We start from the raw sequence: 21,681 nt of genomic DNA on the forward strand, positions 1-21,681 counted from the left end.
TTTCAGTCACCAAAGCGTGACGTGGTGTTCATGCCTAAGAAAGACTTGGCAGACACCAGGGAATAAAGAGTGCACCATGAATCCATCACCTACATTACCTCTTGGTGACTTGCTAGCATGCCTGTGCTCTTCACAGAATATCCCTGTGACAGACTTTAAGTGTTATCATTATTTCAATTCCTAATTTGTTCATTTCAACAAATACAGTCGGGGTAGATGAATCCTATTAGTGCTCTAAGTATCTCCTAGTAACTCTCAAAATTACTTTATTAATAACAAGGACACTAGAGGCAATGGATTCAGAATTTCTTATTTCATTTTACATAATTAATTAACTCCAAATAAAATAATTTTAGTCATTAGAAAATCAGGAAATAAAATGGGGGAGGGGAAATCTGAAAGACTAAACTGCTGTGAAAATCAGATTTATAAATTAATGAGATTACTTATTACAGAGTGCATGCATTTAATTAGCTTCAGAAACAAAGGAACACATTAATTCATAAGACACATGAGGACAGTGGGGGTGTATTTTTCAAGATTAAGCTCAACAAAGTTTCTGAACAAGGTAGGCACCCAAAAAACTTGATAGTAATTTGGTGTGCCAAATTAAACCAAGCCACATGATATCCTAAAGAACTCACTGATGGCATAGCATTGTAACACTATAAATTCTGAATTGCAGAAATTCATATGTGGAATTTCTGCTGAATAGAGCCTTACAGTAAATGTGTTAAGCTGTTAGTGGTTAACAAATCTAAGTAAAATATAAAATGCATGCTCAGCAACCACCAATTAAACTCACTGGCATTTATAGTTTTAATACATCCATTACCATCAATGGACATTATGCCAGAAAAAGGCAACTCCTAGATTGTAAGGAGTATTTTTAAAAGCTTTAAAAACAAAAGCACAAGCAGCCTCCATAAGCAAAATAAACCACAAAACAAAAATCAAGGCAAATATTGCAAAAGAACTGCAATAATGTTAGATGAAAAATATACAGAACCCAACAAGCAACAGAAAGGTGTGAAAGATGTTGTAAGAACAAAATGACCCTTAACAACAATCCAAGCAGCTAAACCGTTTTCCTTTTGACTTCATGCTGGTTTATGTATTTTACGAATAAGCTTCATAACTCACTCATAGCTAACCAAAATCAGTGTTGTGAAGGAGGATCAAAGAATTTATTAACATTTTCAAAATCAACACATTAGGCAAAATCATGAATTACGTTAATCATAATCAAGGAAAGAACATGTACAATAACTACAAGAAAGTGACTAATTTGTAAGTATCTTGATGTCTTTATCAACCAATTGATGGTTACAATAATATCAACAAAAGGCACAAGTTAAAAGGACACTGTAACTGTTTTTTTAAAACATGTATCACAGGCTGTAGATATAACATCTTTTCTGGTCTCACAGTCAATTTTCTATTCCTTCACTAAGTGAACAAAAGATAGAAAGTTTGCAGTTCCTATTCATTCTATTTAGAAGAGCAGAAAAGTAATTTATTTTCTCACATATAATTTTCACATAAAGAATTACAGTTTGTATTTTCTCTGGCATGAACAACCCTTATTAGCAGACACTTCTGCAGACATTACTCAATAAAAATGATAATTCCCCAAGGGGACCACACTTATTTCCAACATGACAGCATCACAAAAACTTACTTCTAAGTTTAATACAGAGACTTGAAACACTTAATTTCTTTTTAGAAAAAATATTTCAGTGTCCTTTTAAACAGCCAAATATTACTCATTGTTTATTTGGCACAAGAATGCTGAGAACATATTGTAATAAATGCTAGTGATTTGCAAGAGTTCCTTAATTAAAAAGGATTCTTACCTTTAGATGTGACAAACAGTTCTGCAGGAAAACGTGCCAGTTATTTAAAAAAAACTGTTTCTGACTGACACACAACAGGCAGGTGATCAATGGATACAAAGCCTATGAGTAGGGGGGAAAAAGAATTGATCAAATTGCTCTTTGCAGAACTCCTAAGTGTTGTACATTGAGAATGAGACACAGCTGGTTGTTGCCTCTCACTCCCACAGTTTTGGCACTGCATGGCAGCATCTCCCCTGCACTGGGACCCTTGTGCCTGACACAGTGCCCTGAGTAACCTCCTGGGTGCTGGAAGAGCTCAAGGGGTCAGACTGGGCAGTGGGACCGAGGTGAAGCTCATCCCCCAGAAAGGCTTGATCTCAAACAAGGACTGAGAGCAGTCTGACACTTCATACAATGGTCATGCTTTCCCTGCAACCACAAAACTCAATTCATGCAGTCCTACATGCTGGGCAGGTGAACTGCCTCCAAGAATATTCAGCAAAAACATCAACTCAGTGAAAACTGAGATTTTCAGTTGTCAGAAATGCTACTTCTAGTCAAGATCTAATTTTAGTGAGGAATGAACCACAATGTAATTTAATTTAAGTCTGTGAGTATGCAGGGTATGATTTAGCTTTGCTTTAGTAAGATAATTTTGTTTAAGTACCAAATACTTTAACACATCTAATGGTACACATTAGTACCAAATCTGACTGCAGCTTTTCTTGTCATGAAGCAAAACTAAAAGATGAGTAGGTAAATGGTACTATTGAAACATTTAACTTAATAAATGAAATGACATTTTGAATACCAATATCAGCCACTTTATGTCATTCTTACATAAGGAGTTTAACCTATAGGTGCAGAATACTAGAAAGTAAAGTTTGTCCATACCATGAAAGTGAGAATAAAATATTTTAAATTCACTTGCATTTACTGAATATGCGAACTGAAATGCAAAAAATTAGCTCTATATTTTCAGCAAAGTGAATCAACTTGAAACATGGCTGCCATAGTCATCAAAAATAACCAAACGCTGCAAAAATAAGAGATAATAAAAAAATACTGAAAAAAGAAAAACAAGGTGTATGAAGAGAGAACCAGGCAGAGCAGGGCTATTAAGATGTGGCTATTTTACTGGAAAGGTCTTGTCTGACATTTATCTCTTTTAATTAACCCTAAGAGAAATATATTCAGACTCCCTGAATGCTAGTTTTTTACTAAAAAGACATTAGGTTAAATAACTCTGCTAAAACCCACATAAATAATCAAAAACAAGCACTGATTTCAAGACAATCTCACATGTGAGATAAAAGCACGTATCTGCACAAAGAAACAAAGCAAAATTAGAACAAATGCCCATACACTGTGGGAATTTAATTATATTGAGACATTAAGATTTAAATTAATATGGCCTGATAAGCTTCTCCTCATATAATGTACTATCTTAAGCTGAGCAAAATGGAGAAGTTGAAATATTTCTTTGAAATACCAGCGAATGCTTCTTTCTTGAACTCAATTCAAAGGTAGTCTGATAAAGCATCTCCACAAAGTTTTTCAAGCATGGCACATTCACTTCATTTTTAACAGCCTATTAGAAAAAAAACAACACAAATTAATGGGCTTAAAAATTTACACAGAAGGCAATTTAAATATACATTAAGATGTCTAGGAATTCAAAATCATTCAAAAGTTAAATTTCACATTAGGAATGTATTTATGTATTTATCTGAAATATAAATAGAAGCATAAGAAATCTTGCCATACACTACAACCATATGTTTAAAATTAACAATTAAAGAAAACAAACCAAAAACCTCCACCCCAACAAAACAGCCCACTAAAACTGTTTTAAGAACATGGTCTCTATTCCATACTTCAAGTAAGAAAATGTATTTGACACCAACTAACAAATAAAAACTACGTTGTAGCTCTTCATATGCATATTTACATTTATTCAAAAAATTGCTATCGATAACTTTCACAGTTCCCCTCTGAACTGTTCCTCTTTTCTATTTTGTTTTAATGAAAACTGGAAAGTGAAGAAATAATCCACAGGATAACCAGTCAACCAATCATGCAAGTTTTCTTTGCTCAGCCTTCAGAATGAAGGCTCACACATGGAGCCCTATACCATTCCGACTCGCTCTGCTCTTGCACACAGCACAGGTTTCCTTCCGCAGACAAACAGCTACCACCTTCTTTACTGAAACCTCTGCAAAGCTCTTAGGCTCCTCTCTGGATCCCCAGGATGATCTACTTAAATATTATTCTCAGCCTACTTTTTTAAGCTGTTTCTGCTTTATTTATCAAATTGAAGGGTGGGGTGTTGGAGACTGAAATGTCTTTTTTGGATGAGAGCCTCTGTACATATAATTTCCTTACAATGTAAGATTTTTTTTTATTCTTTAGTTATTAATATTATATAAACATTATATCTACTAACATTATACCATGAAAAATCATGTCCACCTTACTAAGAACACTCCTAAACCCCCATGATGTAGAAGCATAAAAACAGCATGTATCTCTGTAATGTGTACAGATCCAAGAAGAAAGAACTGAGAAAGTAGTTATAATTTAAATCACTTCCTATGTACCAAATTATTTATCTTCTGCTATTCTTAGGCTATAAGTTGATTAGTACTCTGCTAGCTTCACATAAAAAATCAGTCATTTGCTGTCATCATCTAATTGCTGCTTTGGGATATAACCTTAGGCTTTCAGAGCACCCCTAACATCCTTGCTATAAAACATGCTGTGATTCATCATACCTGCAGGGTCCAAATCAGGTCAGGTTTCTTAAAATGCCTGAATGACTAAGCAAGAGAATGACAGTAAAGAAGTCTCAATGCTGAAACTCAACAGCTTCCTCACTTGAGTGATTTTCTGTATCCAAGATACAGAAAAATCTACATTCAATTCCTTCAGCTGCATCAAAAATATTCAAACTCACATCTCAAATCTTCCAAGAGAATGACTAACCTGCTCAACTGCACCTCAGCCTGGGAGTGAGCTCTTCATTTCTATTTAAGAAGCTCCATTTGTGTGAAATGATTAGAGACTCAATGAGTCAGAAGGAAAGATCAAGTCTCCCTCCCCAACTGTCTGTGAAGCGCTGATTCAGGCTGTGCTTGTAGGAAGGGATCACACACCACCACAAGTGCTCTGCACAGCCAGTGTTCATGCCTCCCCCCTTGTCAGTGGATAGTCCCAACTCCCAAATGCTGCTTCTTCCTCATTATTTCAAGGGCAGTTTTCACTATGCTTAAGATTCTGCAAACTAATATTTCCATTTACCTAAATGCTAAGTAAGTGGTTTCACTCAGCACTCCCACTCCAACTGGCAAGCAACTATGGAATTCAAAAAGACAAAATTTGCTCACTCTTTAATAGGAAGAAAATTCTTCTATAGAATTCTTCTTCTCTAGAAGAGTGTAAGCATGCCTGGGTGAGATCAAAACTTCTTCCCGTAAACAGTTACTACTAGAAACACCTCCTTCTAGTAACGTCTTATGAAAAGAGATTGCCTCCTTTGAAATGTAAAAATTAAAAAAAATAAAAAAATAAAAAAATTCAAACCCCCAAGAATACCAAACCTAACCAACCAACCAAAAACAGACAAACTGAAAAAACTCACAAACAAACAAAAAAACCCACAAAAACCAAGACTGAGACCACAGAAGGGAAAGAAGTATTTGCCCAGGGCAAGGTAAACCATTTAAAAGAGGATTAAGAGTTCAGAGAGAGTTATCTTTCTTTTCCTATAATCTTCAGATGGGATGCCTATCCAGTGTTCTACTCTTCATAGATCCTATTCTACAAAACAAGACCCACCTATCCAAATTTTCCATATATAGCAAGGTATGTCCCTATAATCTATGTAGCAACATAGAGGCACAACCTGCCATTTTTTGGGAATGCATGCCAAACAGTGTGGCCTGGCATCTGCCAATACAACTAACACTTTAGACAACAATCCTAGCAAGTATCAATTTACTGTGATGAAATTAACTGAGTTTGTGGTAAATGGTCAACTTGAATTATACTCAGGTGCCATAATTTCTTCTTGACCTATTGGACAAGCTTCACAAAACCAAGCAAAGCAGCCTGGGAGGAAGGAGAGCCTGTCTTGACTGAAACATTCTCACAAGCAGCATTAGAGGCACAGTACATCCAACACTGTGATGATAATGAGGTTTTCTCCTTGTTCATGACTGCTGTGTGAAATTTCTGTTTTTAGATTTGAAACACACACAGAAGATGATTGACTGCTCTTCCACTTGAAGGATTAAATCTAGTGGACATTCACCTCTACAAATGATTTTTATTTAATTAGCTAAAACAAACATTTTTCCATACTGCATATGAGTTCACACTCTCCTTATCAGACTGTAAAAATGTTACATATCGCAGGTTATTACAGAAACTTAAAAGGTTTCAGCTAATAAAGGAAAGTCAAGAAGACCCTTGAGCAAACAAATATTAAACCAAGGAAACTTCAAATTTTTAGAGCACTTATAAAATTACACAATGCTCTGGTAATAAAGGTGTCTAGAAAACAGACTAATTTTTTTAAGTTATGAAAAAAACGCAAACTACCTAACACACAAGTCAACCCATTTCCCTTTAAAACTGTGAAGGTGTTTGTAATCTATGTAACACCATGGAATGGTTTGTGTTGGAGGAAACCTTAAAGATAATGTAGTTCTAACTCCCCCTTCTGCTGTGGGCAGGGACACCTTTTACCAAGACCAGGTTGCTCAGAGCCCCATCCAACCTGGCATTGAACACGTCCAAGCATGAGGCATCCACAACTTCTCTGGGCAACCTGTTCCAGGGCCTCACCACCGTCCCAGTAAACAAATTTTTCCTAAAATCTAATCTAATCCCATCCTCCTTCATCTTAAACCTGCTCCACCTTGTTCTATCACTACATGCCCTTGTAAAAACTCCCTCTTCAGCCTCCTTGTAAGCCGTCCTTAGGTACCAGATGTCTTTCTGAATCTATACAATGCAATATTTTGAGGATTAATTCAAGAATTTTAATAATGAAAGCCCAATTGAAAGTGGGAGGAACAGCATGTCAGGGGGGATTAAAATACTTACAGCAGCTACAGGTATGAGAATTTCCACGAACAAACCAGCAAGTGCATGTTTTATATCTTTATCTTTTACTTCCAGGAAGTACTGAGCACACTCCTTAGTAAGAAAACATTAGGAAAATACTTAGAAAAAAAGACTACAAACATAACTATGCCATAAAAAACACTAGCAGTCTAACATCAGTTGCCTTTTTTAATTTAAAACATGTCATGTGTTTGAGTTAGTCTTGCATTCCTTAACAGTATCAACTTCACAAAACATAAGAAACTTTAAAACCTATTTCCCCAGCAATACACCTCAATGAATTGAAAGGAGCACATTTTGTAATACCAGATAGCTATTTACTTTTTACTCAGAATATAAAGAGTACTCACAATACAAAATATAAATATGCACATTTTCCTGCAATTATTTTGAAGCTTCAAAAATTTATTGCTTACCTCTATTAAAATTATATTTTATATACTAATTTTCATTTTCAAAGAACTTTGATGCAAAGAAAATTAAAGATAATAAATATTCCATACACAATAAATAATCCATAGTGAGGTGGTTTTAAAGAAAAGTATGTCTTGACATCTCATCTGTTAAAAAATTATATATATATAAAATAATTCTTTTTCTTTAATACACTGCTTTCATAAAGGCAGAAAATGATTTGTCTGCTAGCCATTTCATTCAGTCTTAAATTCATGTATTACAGGTTTGCCACACCACTAAAGCAATTGTGAAAGGTTTCTCCTGATGTCAGATAGTCACAAACTGCAGAGAAACAAATAATTCACACCTCTGAAAAATTAGGAACTGAACAGAAAAGGATGAAAGATGGTACAGAAGTAGAGGGAGTGACTGATCACAGCAAGTGTCATCATAGCTTCATGACTTAAACATTTAAAATTATACTCATTTCGGTTTTATGTTTACCTGCATGAACTGAAATGATGCTTCAAAATCCTCCACAGGATACATCTTTACTCGAAAAAACTTCATTCCCATAATCAAACTGATGATACTCTGTACTACATGAGGACTCTGTTCTTTTTGTCGCAGCTCCTTTAATTCAGTGACAAACTTCTTCCTAACAGCTTGAAACCTGAACAAGGGATACAGATGACAATTATTTGCATTCTTAGTTACTTTTGTATGGGGTCTGTAATTCTGAACCAGTTTCTTTAGTCTGTAACAATAACAGCACCTACTGAATGAAAAATGCAAGCAAGTTGAACCCTGGTTCTTCACATCTAGGCATTTAAGAGTGCCTATGATGATCAGTAGAATATACCAGTTAACTGAACAACATATGACTGCCCCTACAAGCTGCTGCAAAGCAATTGCACTAAAGATTATTTCTTGATTTGCTCAATTTTATCGTGCTGGCTGACTACATTTAACCTGACTACATTTAACCTGACTACATTTGACAGAGGATTTGACAGGATTAGCTACATGAATAGATTCTATATCAAATAGTTTTAAGTCTATGTTGGCTTGTCCCTAAACACAAAGAGCAAGAGAATGAACTTACTTTGATTGAGCAAGAACCCCTGTCACTTCTGCATATAAGTCTGCAATAATATGCACATTCCCAGTGTTGGTTCCTGAATACCTAAAGAGGAAAAAAAAATTAAAATGAAGGGAATAAAATACATTAAATACAACTTTGCTCCTTCTAAACCCCAAGCAAGTTCTCAATAACAAATAAAAAGTTAGTCCTCTAGCAGGCAAATTATTACCATCAAAACAAAATCAAGCATAAAATGCATGGATGACATTTAAAATAGTGTAGTTTCATTTCTTATTTGGAAAAAAACCTATTCTGGATAGAAATTTTACTGTATTTATCCAAACTTGGACTTTTCTTACAGTGTATGAGAATGTAAATCATTCTATATATTCTAAGCAAAATAAACTCAGTGTTACCTTGAACACAGCTGTGTTCTTTCAAGATATGTTTTCCATTTAAAGACATTAACTAGTGTTCATTCACACTGGTTTTATCACCAACATGTTATATGTGAGGCAATCATAACAAGCAAGCACAGGCTGGTAATATAAAATATTTTAAAACACACAAGTGAAACTTACCCTTCCTTATGTTTAAAGTGCTTAAAAGCCAAGTTTAGAACTTCATGTACTAAAGGATCTGGCACTGGATGAACAGGTATCTGAAATGCACATATCACTTACATGTATGTAGCACCTATACATACATGCATGTATGAAGCAAATAAACAGTACTGTGAGATGCCCTGGAGAAATCTTTTCCCCTCAGTGTCCAAGACCACATCCTTTGCTGGCATATATCATGCTAATTCTGCAGTATCTAACATTTACACAATCTGCATTGGCATTCTTAGCCAAATAAAGATAATTCTAAGCAAAGTTACATACCTTCTCTAATTTTTTAAGTGGCAGTTTAATCTCATTATCCAACAATTTCAACCTGTATTTCAAACACATTTAAGCTGACAAATGGTACTGAACATAAATGAAAAGTTATTTTTTACAGTTCTGCTTTTTGCAGTACATCAGCAGCTTTCCAAGGCACATGAACTGAAATAATGCAGGCATGTAAAGGCAGAAGAGGCCAAAAGCTTTATGTAAGTTTATGAGAGTATAATTACAGCCTTGTATATGCTCATCATAGATATGTTCTAGCTTTTAAATTAAAAATTTAAAGGAGATTCTCAAAACCAATATTAAAAGCAAAATATTAAAATTAATTTGCCAAAGCAAAAGATCTTACCTGTTTTAGAACCTCTATTAAAACTAAACAAAAAATGAAATCTACAGCTAAGTCCCTCCTTTCAAGTAGATAATCTCTTTCACGCTGTTGGTCATCCCTAAAATGAGAAATCAAGAACACAGGTATCAGACATGAGACTGATGAGAACACAAATACTGAAGAGATAATGACTGCACTGTTTTTCATGTAATCACTGCTGAAGGTGTATATAAAATGGATAGGTAGAAAGACCTGGGGGTTTGGCACAGCACTGATATCTTGCCCCCTCCTCCTGAAAGGACATGCCAAGAATCAAACTAGCTTAGAATTACCTGTAGCCAACCTCCTGTATATCCACACCAAAAGCATTAAGTCACTTCGTGTATATCATCTATACAACTTAAATACACTACCACAAAGAACTCTGTGCTCTTTATACACAAATTTAGGTAAGGACAAATCCAAATACAACATACTTGTCACAGAAGTATAAAGCACACATCTTCTTATGAGAAAGCACACAGAAATCAGACAGACTTCTGCAAGGAAAATTCTTACCCCTTTGATTTTGTGCTTGACCGAGGTCTATATTCATAAGATTCATCTTCTGTTCCATTTTGACGCCTGTACCAGTCAAACAAGGTGCGTAGTAAGGAGGGGAGACAGTGCTCTGCTACTGAGCTCATAGAGCTTATCAACTGAAAGTGTAAGAAAAATACTTTAGCCTGATATAGCAATAAAAATCCTAGAGTTTAATCATTCTTTCAAATTGTTTTTTAATGTTAAAAACCATGTATCATTGAGTGGCAACTTAATATTTGTTTTCACCTAGAACAGTTACTGTAAATATTACACACTAAGTCCATTGTAAAAAAAAATTTAAGCCAAGTCTGCCAAAGCTCACTGGGGTAACAAAATGACAAATTTATTCATATATAACATGTATAAAACCACTGAGAGAACAGAAGAGCTTTTAGGATGTCACTGAATGTTGCTGTACATATCTCTGAAGTACACACAGCTTCATATCTCAAATGACAGATAAGAGGCAACTCTCCAAAATTGATGAAGTATGTAACTTTCAAAAACTGCTTCCTGCTTCTTTGGTTATTATATAAACAAAAATAAGAGCCTTTTAGATATTCTATGTTGCCTTTAATACATTTGACTGGTCTGGGTCTCAAGCTATATTTAGTTTTAGTATAACTCCTCTGTCTACTGCTATCTTTCAGAAAACATATGATTAGTAAACTCATCTGTGCAACAGATGTGGAATAGAAACCATTATTAAGAAGGAAGACTTTATGGTGTTATTAAACTTAAATTTTCTAGTCTTCCTTTAACTAAAAACTTAGAGAGAACTCCTAAGTACCCCAGCTTGGAAAGGAGAAGAATGACTGAAGACAGCATAATGCCATTATAAACTTGCTTCCAGGAGGCAGCAGGGAGCAAGCCCATTCCCAAAACACAGGCTGGACTGGGACAGTTACCATGTTGCTCACTGATGCCATGTATTACTCACCTCTTGGATCATTCAGATAAGAGGTTTTAACAGAAGTCATGATCATGCTGTAACTTATCTATTATTCACTATTCCAGATAACAATATAGTATTATGCATTACATGCTCTGATAACACATTAATGCAGTTATTTCTTTTTCCTCATTTGAAGCACCTTGGGTTTTTAAGTTTGTGGAAGGGATGGGGAACAAGTTAACCGCAGGGAACCTCAGAATACATTACTCAGCTTGTCAACCAGTCAGTTATTCAAGTCACAAGAATTGTGTTCTGAATGGATGGATTTATTAGCAGAAGAAAGAGAAGCAACCTGCATTCTAAGCTTTACTAAACCTTTTTCTCAGGTTTTCCTGCAAGTTTACAGTTTATCTTACCAATACTACTACCACCCATAAATGTTCCAGTAGTTAGGCAATTTACATTGGCTTCCACAGAAACAAGCATGCATCACATGCATTCAAAAATGTCACCGGTAAAGTGCTAAACCCAGAAACTACTAGCATAATAAAGCATTTTCCTCTTGAAAAATAAAAAGTAAGATTTAAATAATAATTACTTATTTCCTGCCAAGTTTTGCATTCTAATGAAAAGGCACTGGAATTACCAGGAAGATGACATCTTTGCTAATGCTGCATAGCATCTAAGCAGAACATCAGCTATTTTTCATTTAAAGTAATTACTATAATGCTTGAATACTAAATTCAAAATCATCTTACATTAAAAAATATCATTTCTTGTATAAAAATATATATGTCTTATACAAGAATATTCTTATTTTAGCATTACATTATGCCTAGGCTGAGAGCAGCAGTCCAGACAAAGAGTGCTCCTGTAATACCCAGGAGGACAGGGCTGCAATACACATGACGTATACTTCAGTTCCTCAGAATGAAACAGCAAATCCTACTCAAGTCTTAAAGGCTGTAACATATTGCTAATTGCACATAACATATCCAGCAGCACAGTGAGATGTAAAAAAAGTAAAATTATGGTAAGATGCTAGAGCATAAACTCCAGCTTTGGCCAAAATCCTGATCCTGAAAACATTGCTCAAGTTGTGCCTAATCATGAACAAGCCTGAACCTCACATACATCTGCCTTCAGTCTCTGAGAAGGTCAACACAGGCTTCTGTGTGATCATAAAGTTTTGATGTCTTAGGACAAGAGTAGGAAATTGCCAAGTATGTCTCCCAGAACAAAAAAACCAAAAAACAAAAAAACCAAACAAACAGAAAAAAAACCCCACAAGCTATTTCAGTTTCAAGCTGTACAAGCAAAAATATTTTAAGAAATGCAATATATGCTCTATAAAAAAACTTCTGTCCGGTAGCTTCCTGATGTGCTATGAATGATAAAGGCAAAGCACTGGTACTAAAATGCTAAAATTTTTAACAGTTTGTGAGTGTATCAACATACAAATTTCCTTCTCACTTTCCAAAATGTCAGCTCTTTTAGCTGAGTTTATATTATTGTTCCAATTAAGATATCAAATGACAACAGAAGATTTCTGCTGTTTAAAAATTAAAAGCTATTGATTTTTCACACTTGTTTTAATAACAGCCCTCTTGGTCTGGTTATGTTTCCAACAAAAATAGCTTATAACACCATTAAATGCTATTTTACTTTTTTATCAGAGGTACAGGCAACACTACATGCCTTTCTCCTCCAGCCCTCTTCTCATCACTTACTGAGCTTACTGAGAGAACAAGTCTTAATTAGATACCTCCTTAGTCCCAGAGCCCTCTTGTGTTCCAAGCATGTTCTCCTTATTGACAAAGTACAACAGTTACTAGCTCAGACCCCACTATCAATACAGGTAAGGTCACTTTTTAGACTCAGACTCCTGGCTCCATAAAGACCTCTGGGTGAACAAGGCTGGCCTAGCAGCAGCTCTAGCTTCTCTGCTGGATGCTGTGATGTCTGGATCCTCCTCATTCCCACACTTTGCAAATCACTTGTAAATCTGTTATCTTCTGCACTGCTGGAGAATTGTTCTTAATAAGGGCTTTATACATTGAGCAACAGAGATGCACAATCTTAATTCCTTTTGCCAAACAATGTGCAAAATTCCCTAACAAAATTCATAATTCCAGCCATTCACATCTGTCTAAAGCAGTTATTCAGTTGCATTAAGGTTCAGATCTTCAAAGTAGATTACAAATAACAAAAGAACAAACTAAGAACTCACACACATATATATACACACACAAAACAATTTTTTTGAAAGAACTGTATTTTCAGGAAAACTAGTTTCTTTCTGTATTATCAAATTTTAAAAGTTACATATTTTATTTCTTCTTTTCTTCACTCAGCCTGTTTTTAGAACCTCCCTGTAGACAGAACACTAAGCTTCATATAGTAGGTACTATTCAGGAACAGTCAAGAACAGGAACAGGCAATTAATGGGGTTTCCTCTGAATGCTGCCTCTCCATTGCAAGGAAGTGGTTATGGGACACAAACATGCCTACACTATTGAAGAATTAGAAATAAAGACAATAAATATAAATAATTTAAGCAGAGAGTCATCCCAGACACAGCTCACTGAGAATGGAATTGCCCAGCAGTCTATCTGTATTCTCAGCAAAGGACAAAGTAACACTTTAGTAACACTTTGAATATACCCTATAACTTCTGCCATAGAATCAAAAAGCCCTCAGTAAAAGCTGTGTTATTGAAATAAAATTAACACTATTTGTTTAAAAAACAGAGCCCCAAACACTCAAACAATAAGTGATAGTAGAAATAAACTAAGACTTTTGTCCTCTAGTGCATTTCAACATATTTCTTCCACCAGTTTTCACTGCCACCTTCAAATAATTACCTATTCTAGTAGTTTCTTGCTATCATATTCTACAGTGGAAAATAAAGTCTAACTAACAGTCAGAGTATAAATCTTCTAACACAGATTCAGATGCGAATGTTCTAAGATATTACAATAGTGGAACCACTATTCTGCAAAAATAAAGCCCACCTTAATCCAATAAAAGTTGCCTTCAATTATATATGTCTCCTACCTGATCAAACTGAAGATCTTCACCTCTTTGAAGAGATCTGGACAAGAGCTTTTCCTGTATAATAATAAAAAGAAACATACATTTCACTATGCAATTGACTATTATCAAAGAGATTCATTCCTTCTCAGTTGTATTACAGAAAAAAGCAATAACTTTTGATGTAAATGTTTTCATTGTTTTTCAGATAGAAGTATTTCTGGAGATGTGAAGTATACTTCCAAAAAATAATTCAGTTGCTAAACAATAATAACATTAAAGACTGACAAACAGAAGATGTCAGAGGCCAAACGGGGACCAGCTGGTGGTGGGTATCAAGTGTAACTTAGAGGAAAAGCCACTCCCATCTCAATTAACAAGTATACTCATGTTCGTATATGGCAATTATTCTAAGTTACAATAATGATTTTTAAAATGTCTTCACAAAGGCAGAGACAAGTGCATTCAATGTATTTCCAATCTGCTCTTGTCCTGAACTGCAATGAAACATAGTAGAAGACCTGCTCCAGTAAAAGGAGAATGTGAATAATCCCTTGCTTTAATTTGAAATAACTGTAAGGCACAAAAAAAAAAATATTACTGGAATTTTATTTATTACAGTATTTATCGCTACCAGTAGCATATGACATACTGCTCTGTTAAAAGCAAAATTAAATTGTACAAAATAAGTTAGTGAGGATTAAAGCATTACAGAAACAAAACATTCACAAACTCTAATAGTAAACAGTAATTCTTACTAGTCACTGTGCAGAGGATGAAATTATACACTTACAAGAAATGCAAGTTTTATACCTTGCTCAGGTACCCTGGAAAGTGAAAAAGAAGAAAAGAAGGTAGAGGAAAAGAAGAAAGAAAAAAAAAAAAAAGAAGAAGAAAAAAAAGGGAAGAAAAAAGAAAAAGAGAGAGAACACTGAGTCCTGTGCATTGGCTCTGAGGGTCAATGATTTACAGCAAGGCAAGTGCCACAGCAACAGCTTTAAAGGCACACTGCAAAATGGTAACATATATAAAGATCTGATGAAAATTTCCTGTTATTTTAAAAAAATGTGAACTAAGCTTCATTTGATAATATTATAAATGAGTCCAAAATGTTATCTTTCACATGGGAAGTAAAAAAAGTATTTAGAGTCAAGAGTTAATAGCTCACACTAGATTGCAGTAAGCAAACAAGGAAGTTTTATGGAGCAAGGTAAGTCAAAGAATTAACTTGCCTGGTTTGGCATGTAGGAGGTGTGAGCAATACTGATAGCGAGCTCTGCTCTCAACAGGTTGTAACTCTTTGTTAGCACAAAGTAACTGCCCAGTAGTTTAGTATGAGACAACACCCATGCTGTCAGGCTGTTGACAAAATCTGAGAAAGTCAACATTGCTTGGTGATTAACACTTGCAAGGCTGCAAGAGACAGACTATATGTTCAACAGATAAAAATTCATATTGCATGCCCCAAATCCAGGTTTGAACTGGCAACTTATTTTTTCTTGTCTTAATTGTAATCTTGAAAATACAGCACAATTTCTGGCATTTTCTCCAGTAAGAGCAGCTTTGTGTTAAAAAGAGTATTGTTAATAGTATATAAAAGTATTTGGTGTTAAAAAGAATGCAATATCTGGCAACTATTACAGACTCTGAAAATTTGAATTCAACACTGTCCAGACAAAAAGCTTTTGCCTACTCTGAAAGTATAAATTGAAATGGTATAGATGCCAATTCACAAGTCATTTTCACTTTCCATAATCCAAAGAAATCCACTTAATTATCTAGGAAAATACTACCATTTATGTTCACTTCCAGTATGCCCAAATTAAAAAATATTTTAGGAAGAGGTTTCAGAAAAATGCATTGATTATTCTGAAAAAGCTCTATTTTTTGATCAACTGATATAGCAGTTAATGTTCTTTCACTGTCTATTCAAAAACAAGGAGGAAAAAGTTTCATTTCCTTGATTCTTTCAAATTCATGTAATTTTACATGTTAAATCTGTTCAAAACACTGTTATGAGAATTGGTATTTCAAATCATATACTAAAAGCTCCAGAGAGCACTTGCCAAGCCAAATTCTCTTTTAGCTAGGACTACTCCTTTTTTTTCCACATGGAAACACCTGCTATAGGTGAATTCGTGTTATCTGTACTATGCTTTCAGATAAACTGCACAGTAATTGCTAGCTTATCTATAAAGCAGAAACACAAGAAATGTTCTGCTCTATACAAACATTGTATCATTGCTAATAAAGTTAAATGATAAGAGGTAGGAAACTGTTTCCTTAAAAGATGGAAAAGTGACTTTCCTGTATGAAGATGGGAAAAGTCAGGTTCCTTAAATCTCTTTAGGATAGGATGGGAACATCCCAACGTTTCCACCATCATATCACAAAACTACTATACAGGTGAAGAAACCCTGGCAGGGTTCACTATACCCATTGCATGTGTCTAAAGCCAAAAATTGCTAAAAAAAGGAATGACAAATCAAAGAGAAATAAAATAATCTGTAAGTCTTTAGATAAAGAAGTTGAAATCCATGTCAATAGAGAGCAAACTAGCTTTGAAATTTAGCTTCCCTCCCATAATCCATACTAATTTAGATAGTTCTGTATATCAAATGTTTAAGATTTTAAGGTCAGAAAGAATGAAGACCTTAGAAGTTCATAATCCTCTCTATTATGCTTCCTCAGCACTAAGGATCTTAACTGTTAAAAGGTAAATACACTGTAGAGTTAATGTAACACTGACCAAACAAAGGTGACATAACCAAATAACACTCCTGAACCCAATCACAGGTTTATCAAGGCCTTTGAATTATTTGTATGGCTTTAAAATTTATTTTCTTTTAATGTCTTCTTCTACCTCTGCTTTGTCATGGCTTCAGTCATCTCACATGATTTAAAAAAATCTATTCAACAGCATAAAGTAAAGGTCTGGAAACTCTAACTGAATTAATAATTTAAGATTTATTTTCCTGGCTTCCTGAAGTTCAGAGAGAGATGAAAACAATAGGTCTACATTTATCTTTTACAAGTGAAATGAAAAAACAAAACACTATTGCATTAAGCAAAGAGCAGTTTGCATCCATTGTGTAAAGGAGAAATGTCAACATATGGCAGGCAGCAGGGATCAGGACTTGCATGTGCTGTGCAAACAACTGCACCCATGGAAAAAGGTACCACCCGTTGGCTCCTCTCCACAATTCCCTGGCACCTTCCTCTGATGGTTAGCACACCTCAGCAGGGTGGCTCAGGTGTGCAAAGCAAACTGGAGCACTTCTGGCTGTCCTCCAAGCTGCAGGGAAGAAACCAGACAAGGGATGCTGCCTTGCCTCCTGCAGCCCAAGGGCTGGGAAGTGCCTGCATCCTTGCCCCAGAGACAAGCAGAGTATTGTGCTAAATTTTACTTCAGACAAACTTTTGAAAGCACCTAGGCAACACTTGCTAAAGTGTACATTGCTAGTCTAAGCCATTTTTAGTATTTCCACAACAGAGTTGCTTCTGTTAGTAACAGGTTTAAATACTCTCGCTAGTTTTGACTTCCACATGAGACAACTACAATCTAGTAGATTAGCAGTTTATCAACTTGGTGGCACCATGTTAAATTCTCTGCTTAAATTCTAATCATCCATATTTGCATGCAGCTTGATGAAATACGAAATAATTGAGTTTATCGCTAATCTTTTTAACTGGTATGGTTTATGTCACATTTGGGGAAGGCTGGTGTCATTCCTCAGTGTCATCCTTCTCAGCTGAGAAGAAGTATTTTTTAAGCTACAAGACTACTCTTGGGCTCTTTTTTCCTTTAAAACCATATATTGCTGCAAAAGATTTAGCATAACTGGTTAAAAAAAAAGGTTTTATTTCATTTATTCATTAAAAGGATGATCTTCCTTTCTGTCATTACACATGCTGCTTTCATTTAATCATTTATTTTAAGCATTTGCTGATAAGCTCTGTCTGTAACTTTGAAAACGCTGAGGTATGGCAATTTTGGAAGCAGAGAACTCTTAATTAAATTAGTAAGAAGAAAGTAGGTAAAATTCACAGCCAGGGAAACAATTCAGTTAATTTCTGAAATCACAAGTCAGTTACTTTTAAATGTAATCCATACATCTAGCAAAAATGATACTACCCCTCACCCATAGATGCTGTCTTGATCTGCAGTGACTTTTTAAAAAATTTTTATTTTAATTAATTTTTGCTCCCCTACTGGCATGTTCAAGTTTTAAAAAGTGTCTAGCTCCTAATTTTGATTGTTCTGGCTTTAAAGTCTCTCAAACAGCTTCACCCTACAGCCTAGCTTCATTAAAGATTTATGTAACCCTATATATATTCTCCACACTTTTGTTTGTAGCCAAGTCATTCCACAAAATCAAATCACACTAAAATAATAAATGGCTTTCCACTCTTCCATTAAAGCCTTTTATCCAATCACAAGCAGTGCTTTTCTGGTGCTCTTCCAGCCTTTTTAGCCTTCTTTTTAAATTTCATACACTAGAACTGAATGTTCAGTACTTAAATACTACATACAGAAATAAAGCTGCTTCAATACTTTTGTATTTCCTTTCGGTGGGACACCTAAGGATTCCTTTCTACCTCTTTATGTTATACAGGCTCAGTTTGTTTCACTTTTCCACAGCTTCTGGCACCTCTCAGTTTGCTGATTTTCTTTACAGTCCTTCTCACCCACCAATATAAAATGAGGAATGCTGGCTATACATATAAATTCTATTTAATTCCATTAAAATACATTTTGTTTAAAGGAATTCAGCTTAGCAAATGAAACCAGACAAAAATGTTCAAAATCTTTATAGATGACTACTTCAGTAATATTTGTAATTTCTTATTAATTTATACTAAAGAATTTCATTCATAATGTATACACACAAAATACTGACTTCAGATTCTTAGCAATAAAAAATCTTGACTAAAGTAGACTTCATGCAATCACCATAAAACCTCACCAGGCAACAGAGCTGGGAATCACTCTTCTGTGAAAAGCAAATTATTTAATTAGTTTCATGGGGTTTCTAATTTTTAATCTGGTGACGTGTTTCAATTTTGTATGATTAACAGATTTAAAAACATTTGTTTAATTAACAGCCAACAGCATGGCAAGGAGACACAACCTGGGACTGATGACAGAGGATTTATTTAATCTGGTCTAGGGACAGGTTTTGCAGCAGAAGTGAACTCCAGAGCTATTATATTTACCTTGCTACCATTATCCTGGTTAGACTTGACTCCAAACTAGTAGTGTCTGCAGGAAAAGCTCTCTTCAGCTCACCTCAGTTACAGGCAGTCTGTCCCTCTGGCCAAGCACTACCCTCCCTGTCAGTTTGGCCAGTGAATGGAAATAGGGCTGGAGAGGCAGCATCCGGCACACAGATGGACAGTAGAGCCACCAGCCTTTCCACCCATAGCATCACTGCCACTACAGCTCTCCTCTCATTTTTAGCCAGGTATCCTTCATACTTGTGTGCCCCTTTTGCTACGAAGTTTCTGTGCTTTCTTATAAACCCCTCTTGAATACATGACTTTTTGGATGTCTAAAAACAAATAGATAACTTATATTTAAGTTGTAAACTTAATTGGTGCACACAGACATATCTATAAAGAATAGGTATAAAGAAAAGTTTCATTTTACTCAGCCTTTTATCTATTAATGGTTATAGTTGAAGATGATTCCATAACCCACAACATAGTTTTAGCCCTGCTTTTTTTGGTTTTTTGGACTACTTCCTAAGAAAACTTTTTCCTGAAGTTTCAAAACTGATGCTCAAATGCTCACATATGCACTTTTTGCACATGAACACTTTGGCAAGCAGTTGCCAAAGTTGTTGGCAAGAGGCCAACAGAAGCTTTCTGTGAGCCGATCTTCTGCAAGGCACAGCATCTCACCTGCCCAGTGAATTTCCATTTTTTTTTTTAAAAAAAGTTGGTTTTGTTTGCTGTGGTTTTGGGGTGGTTTTGTTTTGTTTTCCAGAATTTCCAAATTAAAATAAATCCATTTATTTCATGACCATGAGGTCTGGATCACCAATGGAGTTTTGCCTTTTTGCCTGATCTGCAGTATATGCGGACTACTATATTATTCCAGGTGTTAGTATCATTACTTCAGAAAACAAACCAAACACATCTTTTCTTGAAAGTATAGTGTCCAAGTATTACTTCAAAGAAACACTGACAGGAAGCACACTTCACAGTATTAATGAAGGTACATTTTTTGTTCCCATTTCCTTTTGTAACTTCACAGACCTTAGGGATACACTAAGAGGTCTTGTTTCCAGTAACTACTAGGTAACAGTTTTGACACAAGTCAATAAATCAGGCAGCAACCCAACCCTGTTTGCAGAAGTCTACTTATTCCTGAAGTAATCCCTTTGAAAAGTCAACAGTATATGGGAATGCTTTTCTCAGTAACCATACATATGATAAATCAGCCTATTTCAGAAAAAACAAGACCGTTTTGAGAGATATTATGAAAAAAAAAGGACTCACCAAAGGTTCAGCCATTACAAGTTCAATTTTCTTTTCAGCTTGAACAGCAAATTCAGCAAAGAGGCTTTTGATGACATACTCGCCCGGTTTCACATCTGGGTCAATAGTAATGTTAGACATGATGATGCCTCTCTTTTCCCAGGTGGAAACAACACTTGGAGAAACTCTACGTTTATTTACTCTGCTGGGTGGTGCGGAGGCTATAGGAAAAAAACAAGAAAAACACAGAGCTATAAAGCAGAGCTTGTAAACACAGTGCTAGTCACTTAGTAGCTTCCCATTCATCACACGCACATTTTCACATAGTAAACTCTCTAAACCAGAAAGGAACAAGTAGCTGTAACATACAAGAATGTGTTTGTTTTAGCTAGGTTGGAATTTCTACTCTGAAGTTGCACAAGGGTTTACAATGTAGGTCACTTCTGTTACTGATAAAATGCTCTACCATGACCATGATTAACATACAGTACCATACAGTTCAAGTATGACTAAAAATCAGAAGGCTGAATGGAAAGGTTGAATATATCCCCCTATATTATGAGAAGCATTGCTTGATTCCATTTTATAGATCATCCATGAAGTTCACATTTCTATTTGGTGTCCAAATACCTTCAAGAGAAATTCTTCCTTGGTGTTTTTTGTCAGTTAGCTGCTTTTCCTAACAAGAATGCAAACCGTTTTAGACATAGCATGCTAACTCATCTTCTTAGTCCCACATTAAAAACTTGTTCCTTGTATTAAATATTTATTAATCAATACAAATAACACTGTATATATCAGTCTCATTTTCTAAGAGTTAATGTTTTGCTTTTATACCAAAATTGTCACATACAAACTTTATATGTAGTTATTCACCTTTAATTTTATTTTTCTCACTTAGCACTCCAAAACATTTTTTTATTGTGAAAGCTGCCAGCAATGTGAACTGCACTACTGAAAATCATGTTTGAAAAATCACACACAGAGGTTTAATATACAAAAAAATCAGGATAAATAAC

General features: G+C 35.1%; 1 protein-coding gene across 21 annotated transcripts in view; it reads right to left on the minus strand.

The window, feature by feature from the left end:
- Positions 1 to 21,681, minus strand: part of FRYL (FRY like transcription coactivator) — a 165,107-nt gene that overhangs the window by 71,690 nt on the left and 71,736 nt on the right. For all 21 annotated transcript variants that reach the window (XM_086889548.1, XM_086889544.1, XM_086889537.1 and 18 more), the window contains 10 exons: positions 20,684 to 20,883; positions 14,204 to 14,257; positions 10,228 to 10,367; positions 9,691 to 9,787; positions 9,030 to 9,109; positions 8,470 to 8,550; positions 7,869 to 8,037; positions 6,948 to 7,040; positions 3,331 to 3,429; positions 1,857 to 1,958 (listed from right to left, as the gene is read on the minus strand). In XM_086889548.1, coding sequence (XP_086745674.1) covers positions 1,857 to 1,958; positions 3,331 to 3,429; positions 6,948 to 7,040; positions 7,869 to 8,037; positions 8,470 to 8,550; positions 9,030 to 9,109; positions 9,691 to 9,787; positions 10,228 to 10,367; positions 14,204 to 14,257; positions 20,684 to 20,803 — 1,035 coding nt within the window. In that variant the 5' untranslated portion in view covers positions 20,804 to 20,883. The remainder of the gene's footprint in view (positions 1 to 1,856; positions 1,959 to 3,330; positions 3,430 to 6,947; positions 7,041 to 7,868; positions 8,038 to 8,469; positions 8,551 to 9,029; positions 9,110 to 9,690; positions 9,788 to 10,227; positions 10,368 to 14,203; positions 14,258 to 20,683; positions 20,884 to 21,681) is intronic.

Source organism: Cyanistes caeruleus, chromosome 5, assembly GCF_971803275.1.
Source record: "Cyanistes caeruleus chromosome 5, bCyaCae1.hap1.1, whole genome shotgun sequence".
In the NCBI taxonomy this organism is placed as follows: Eukaryota; Metazoa; Chordata; class Aves; order Passeriformes; family Paridae; genus Cyanistes; species Cyanistes caeruleus.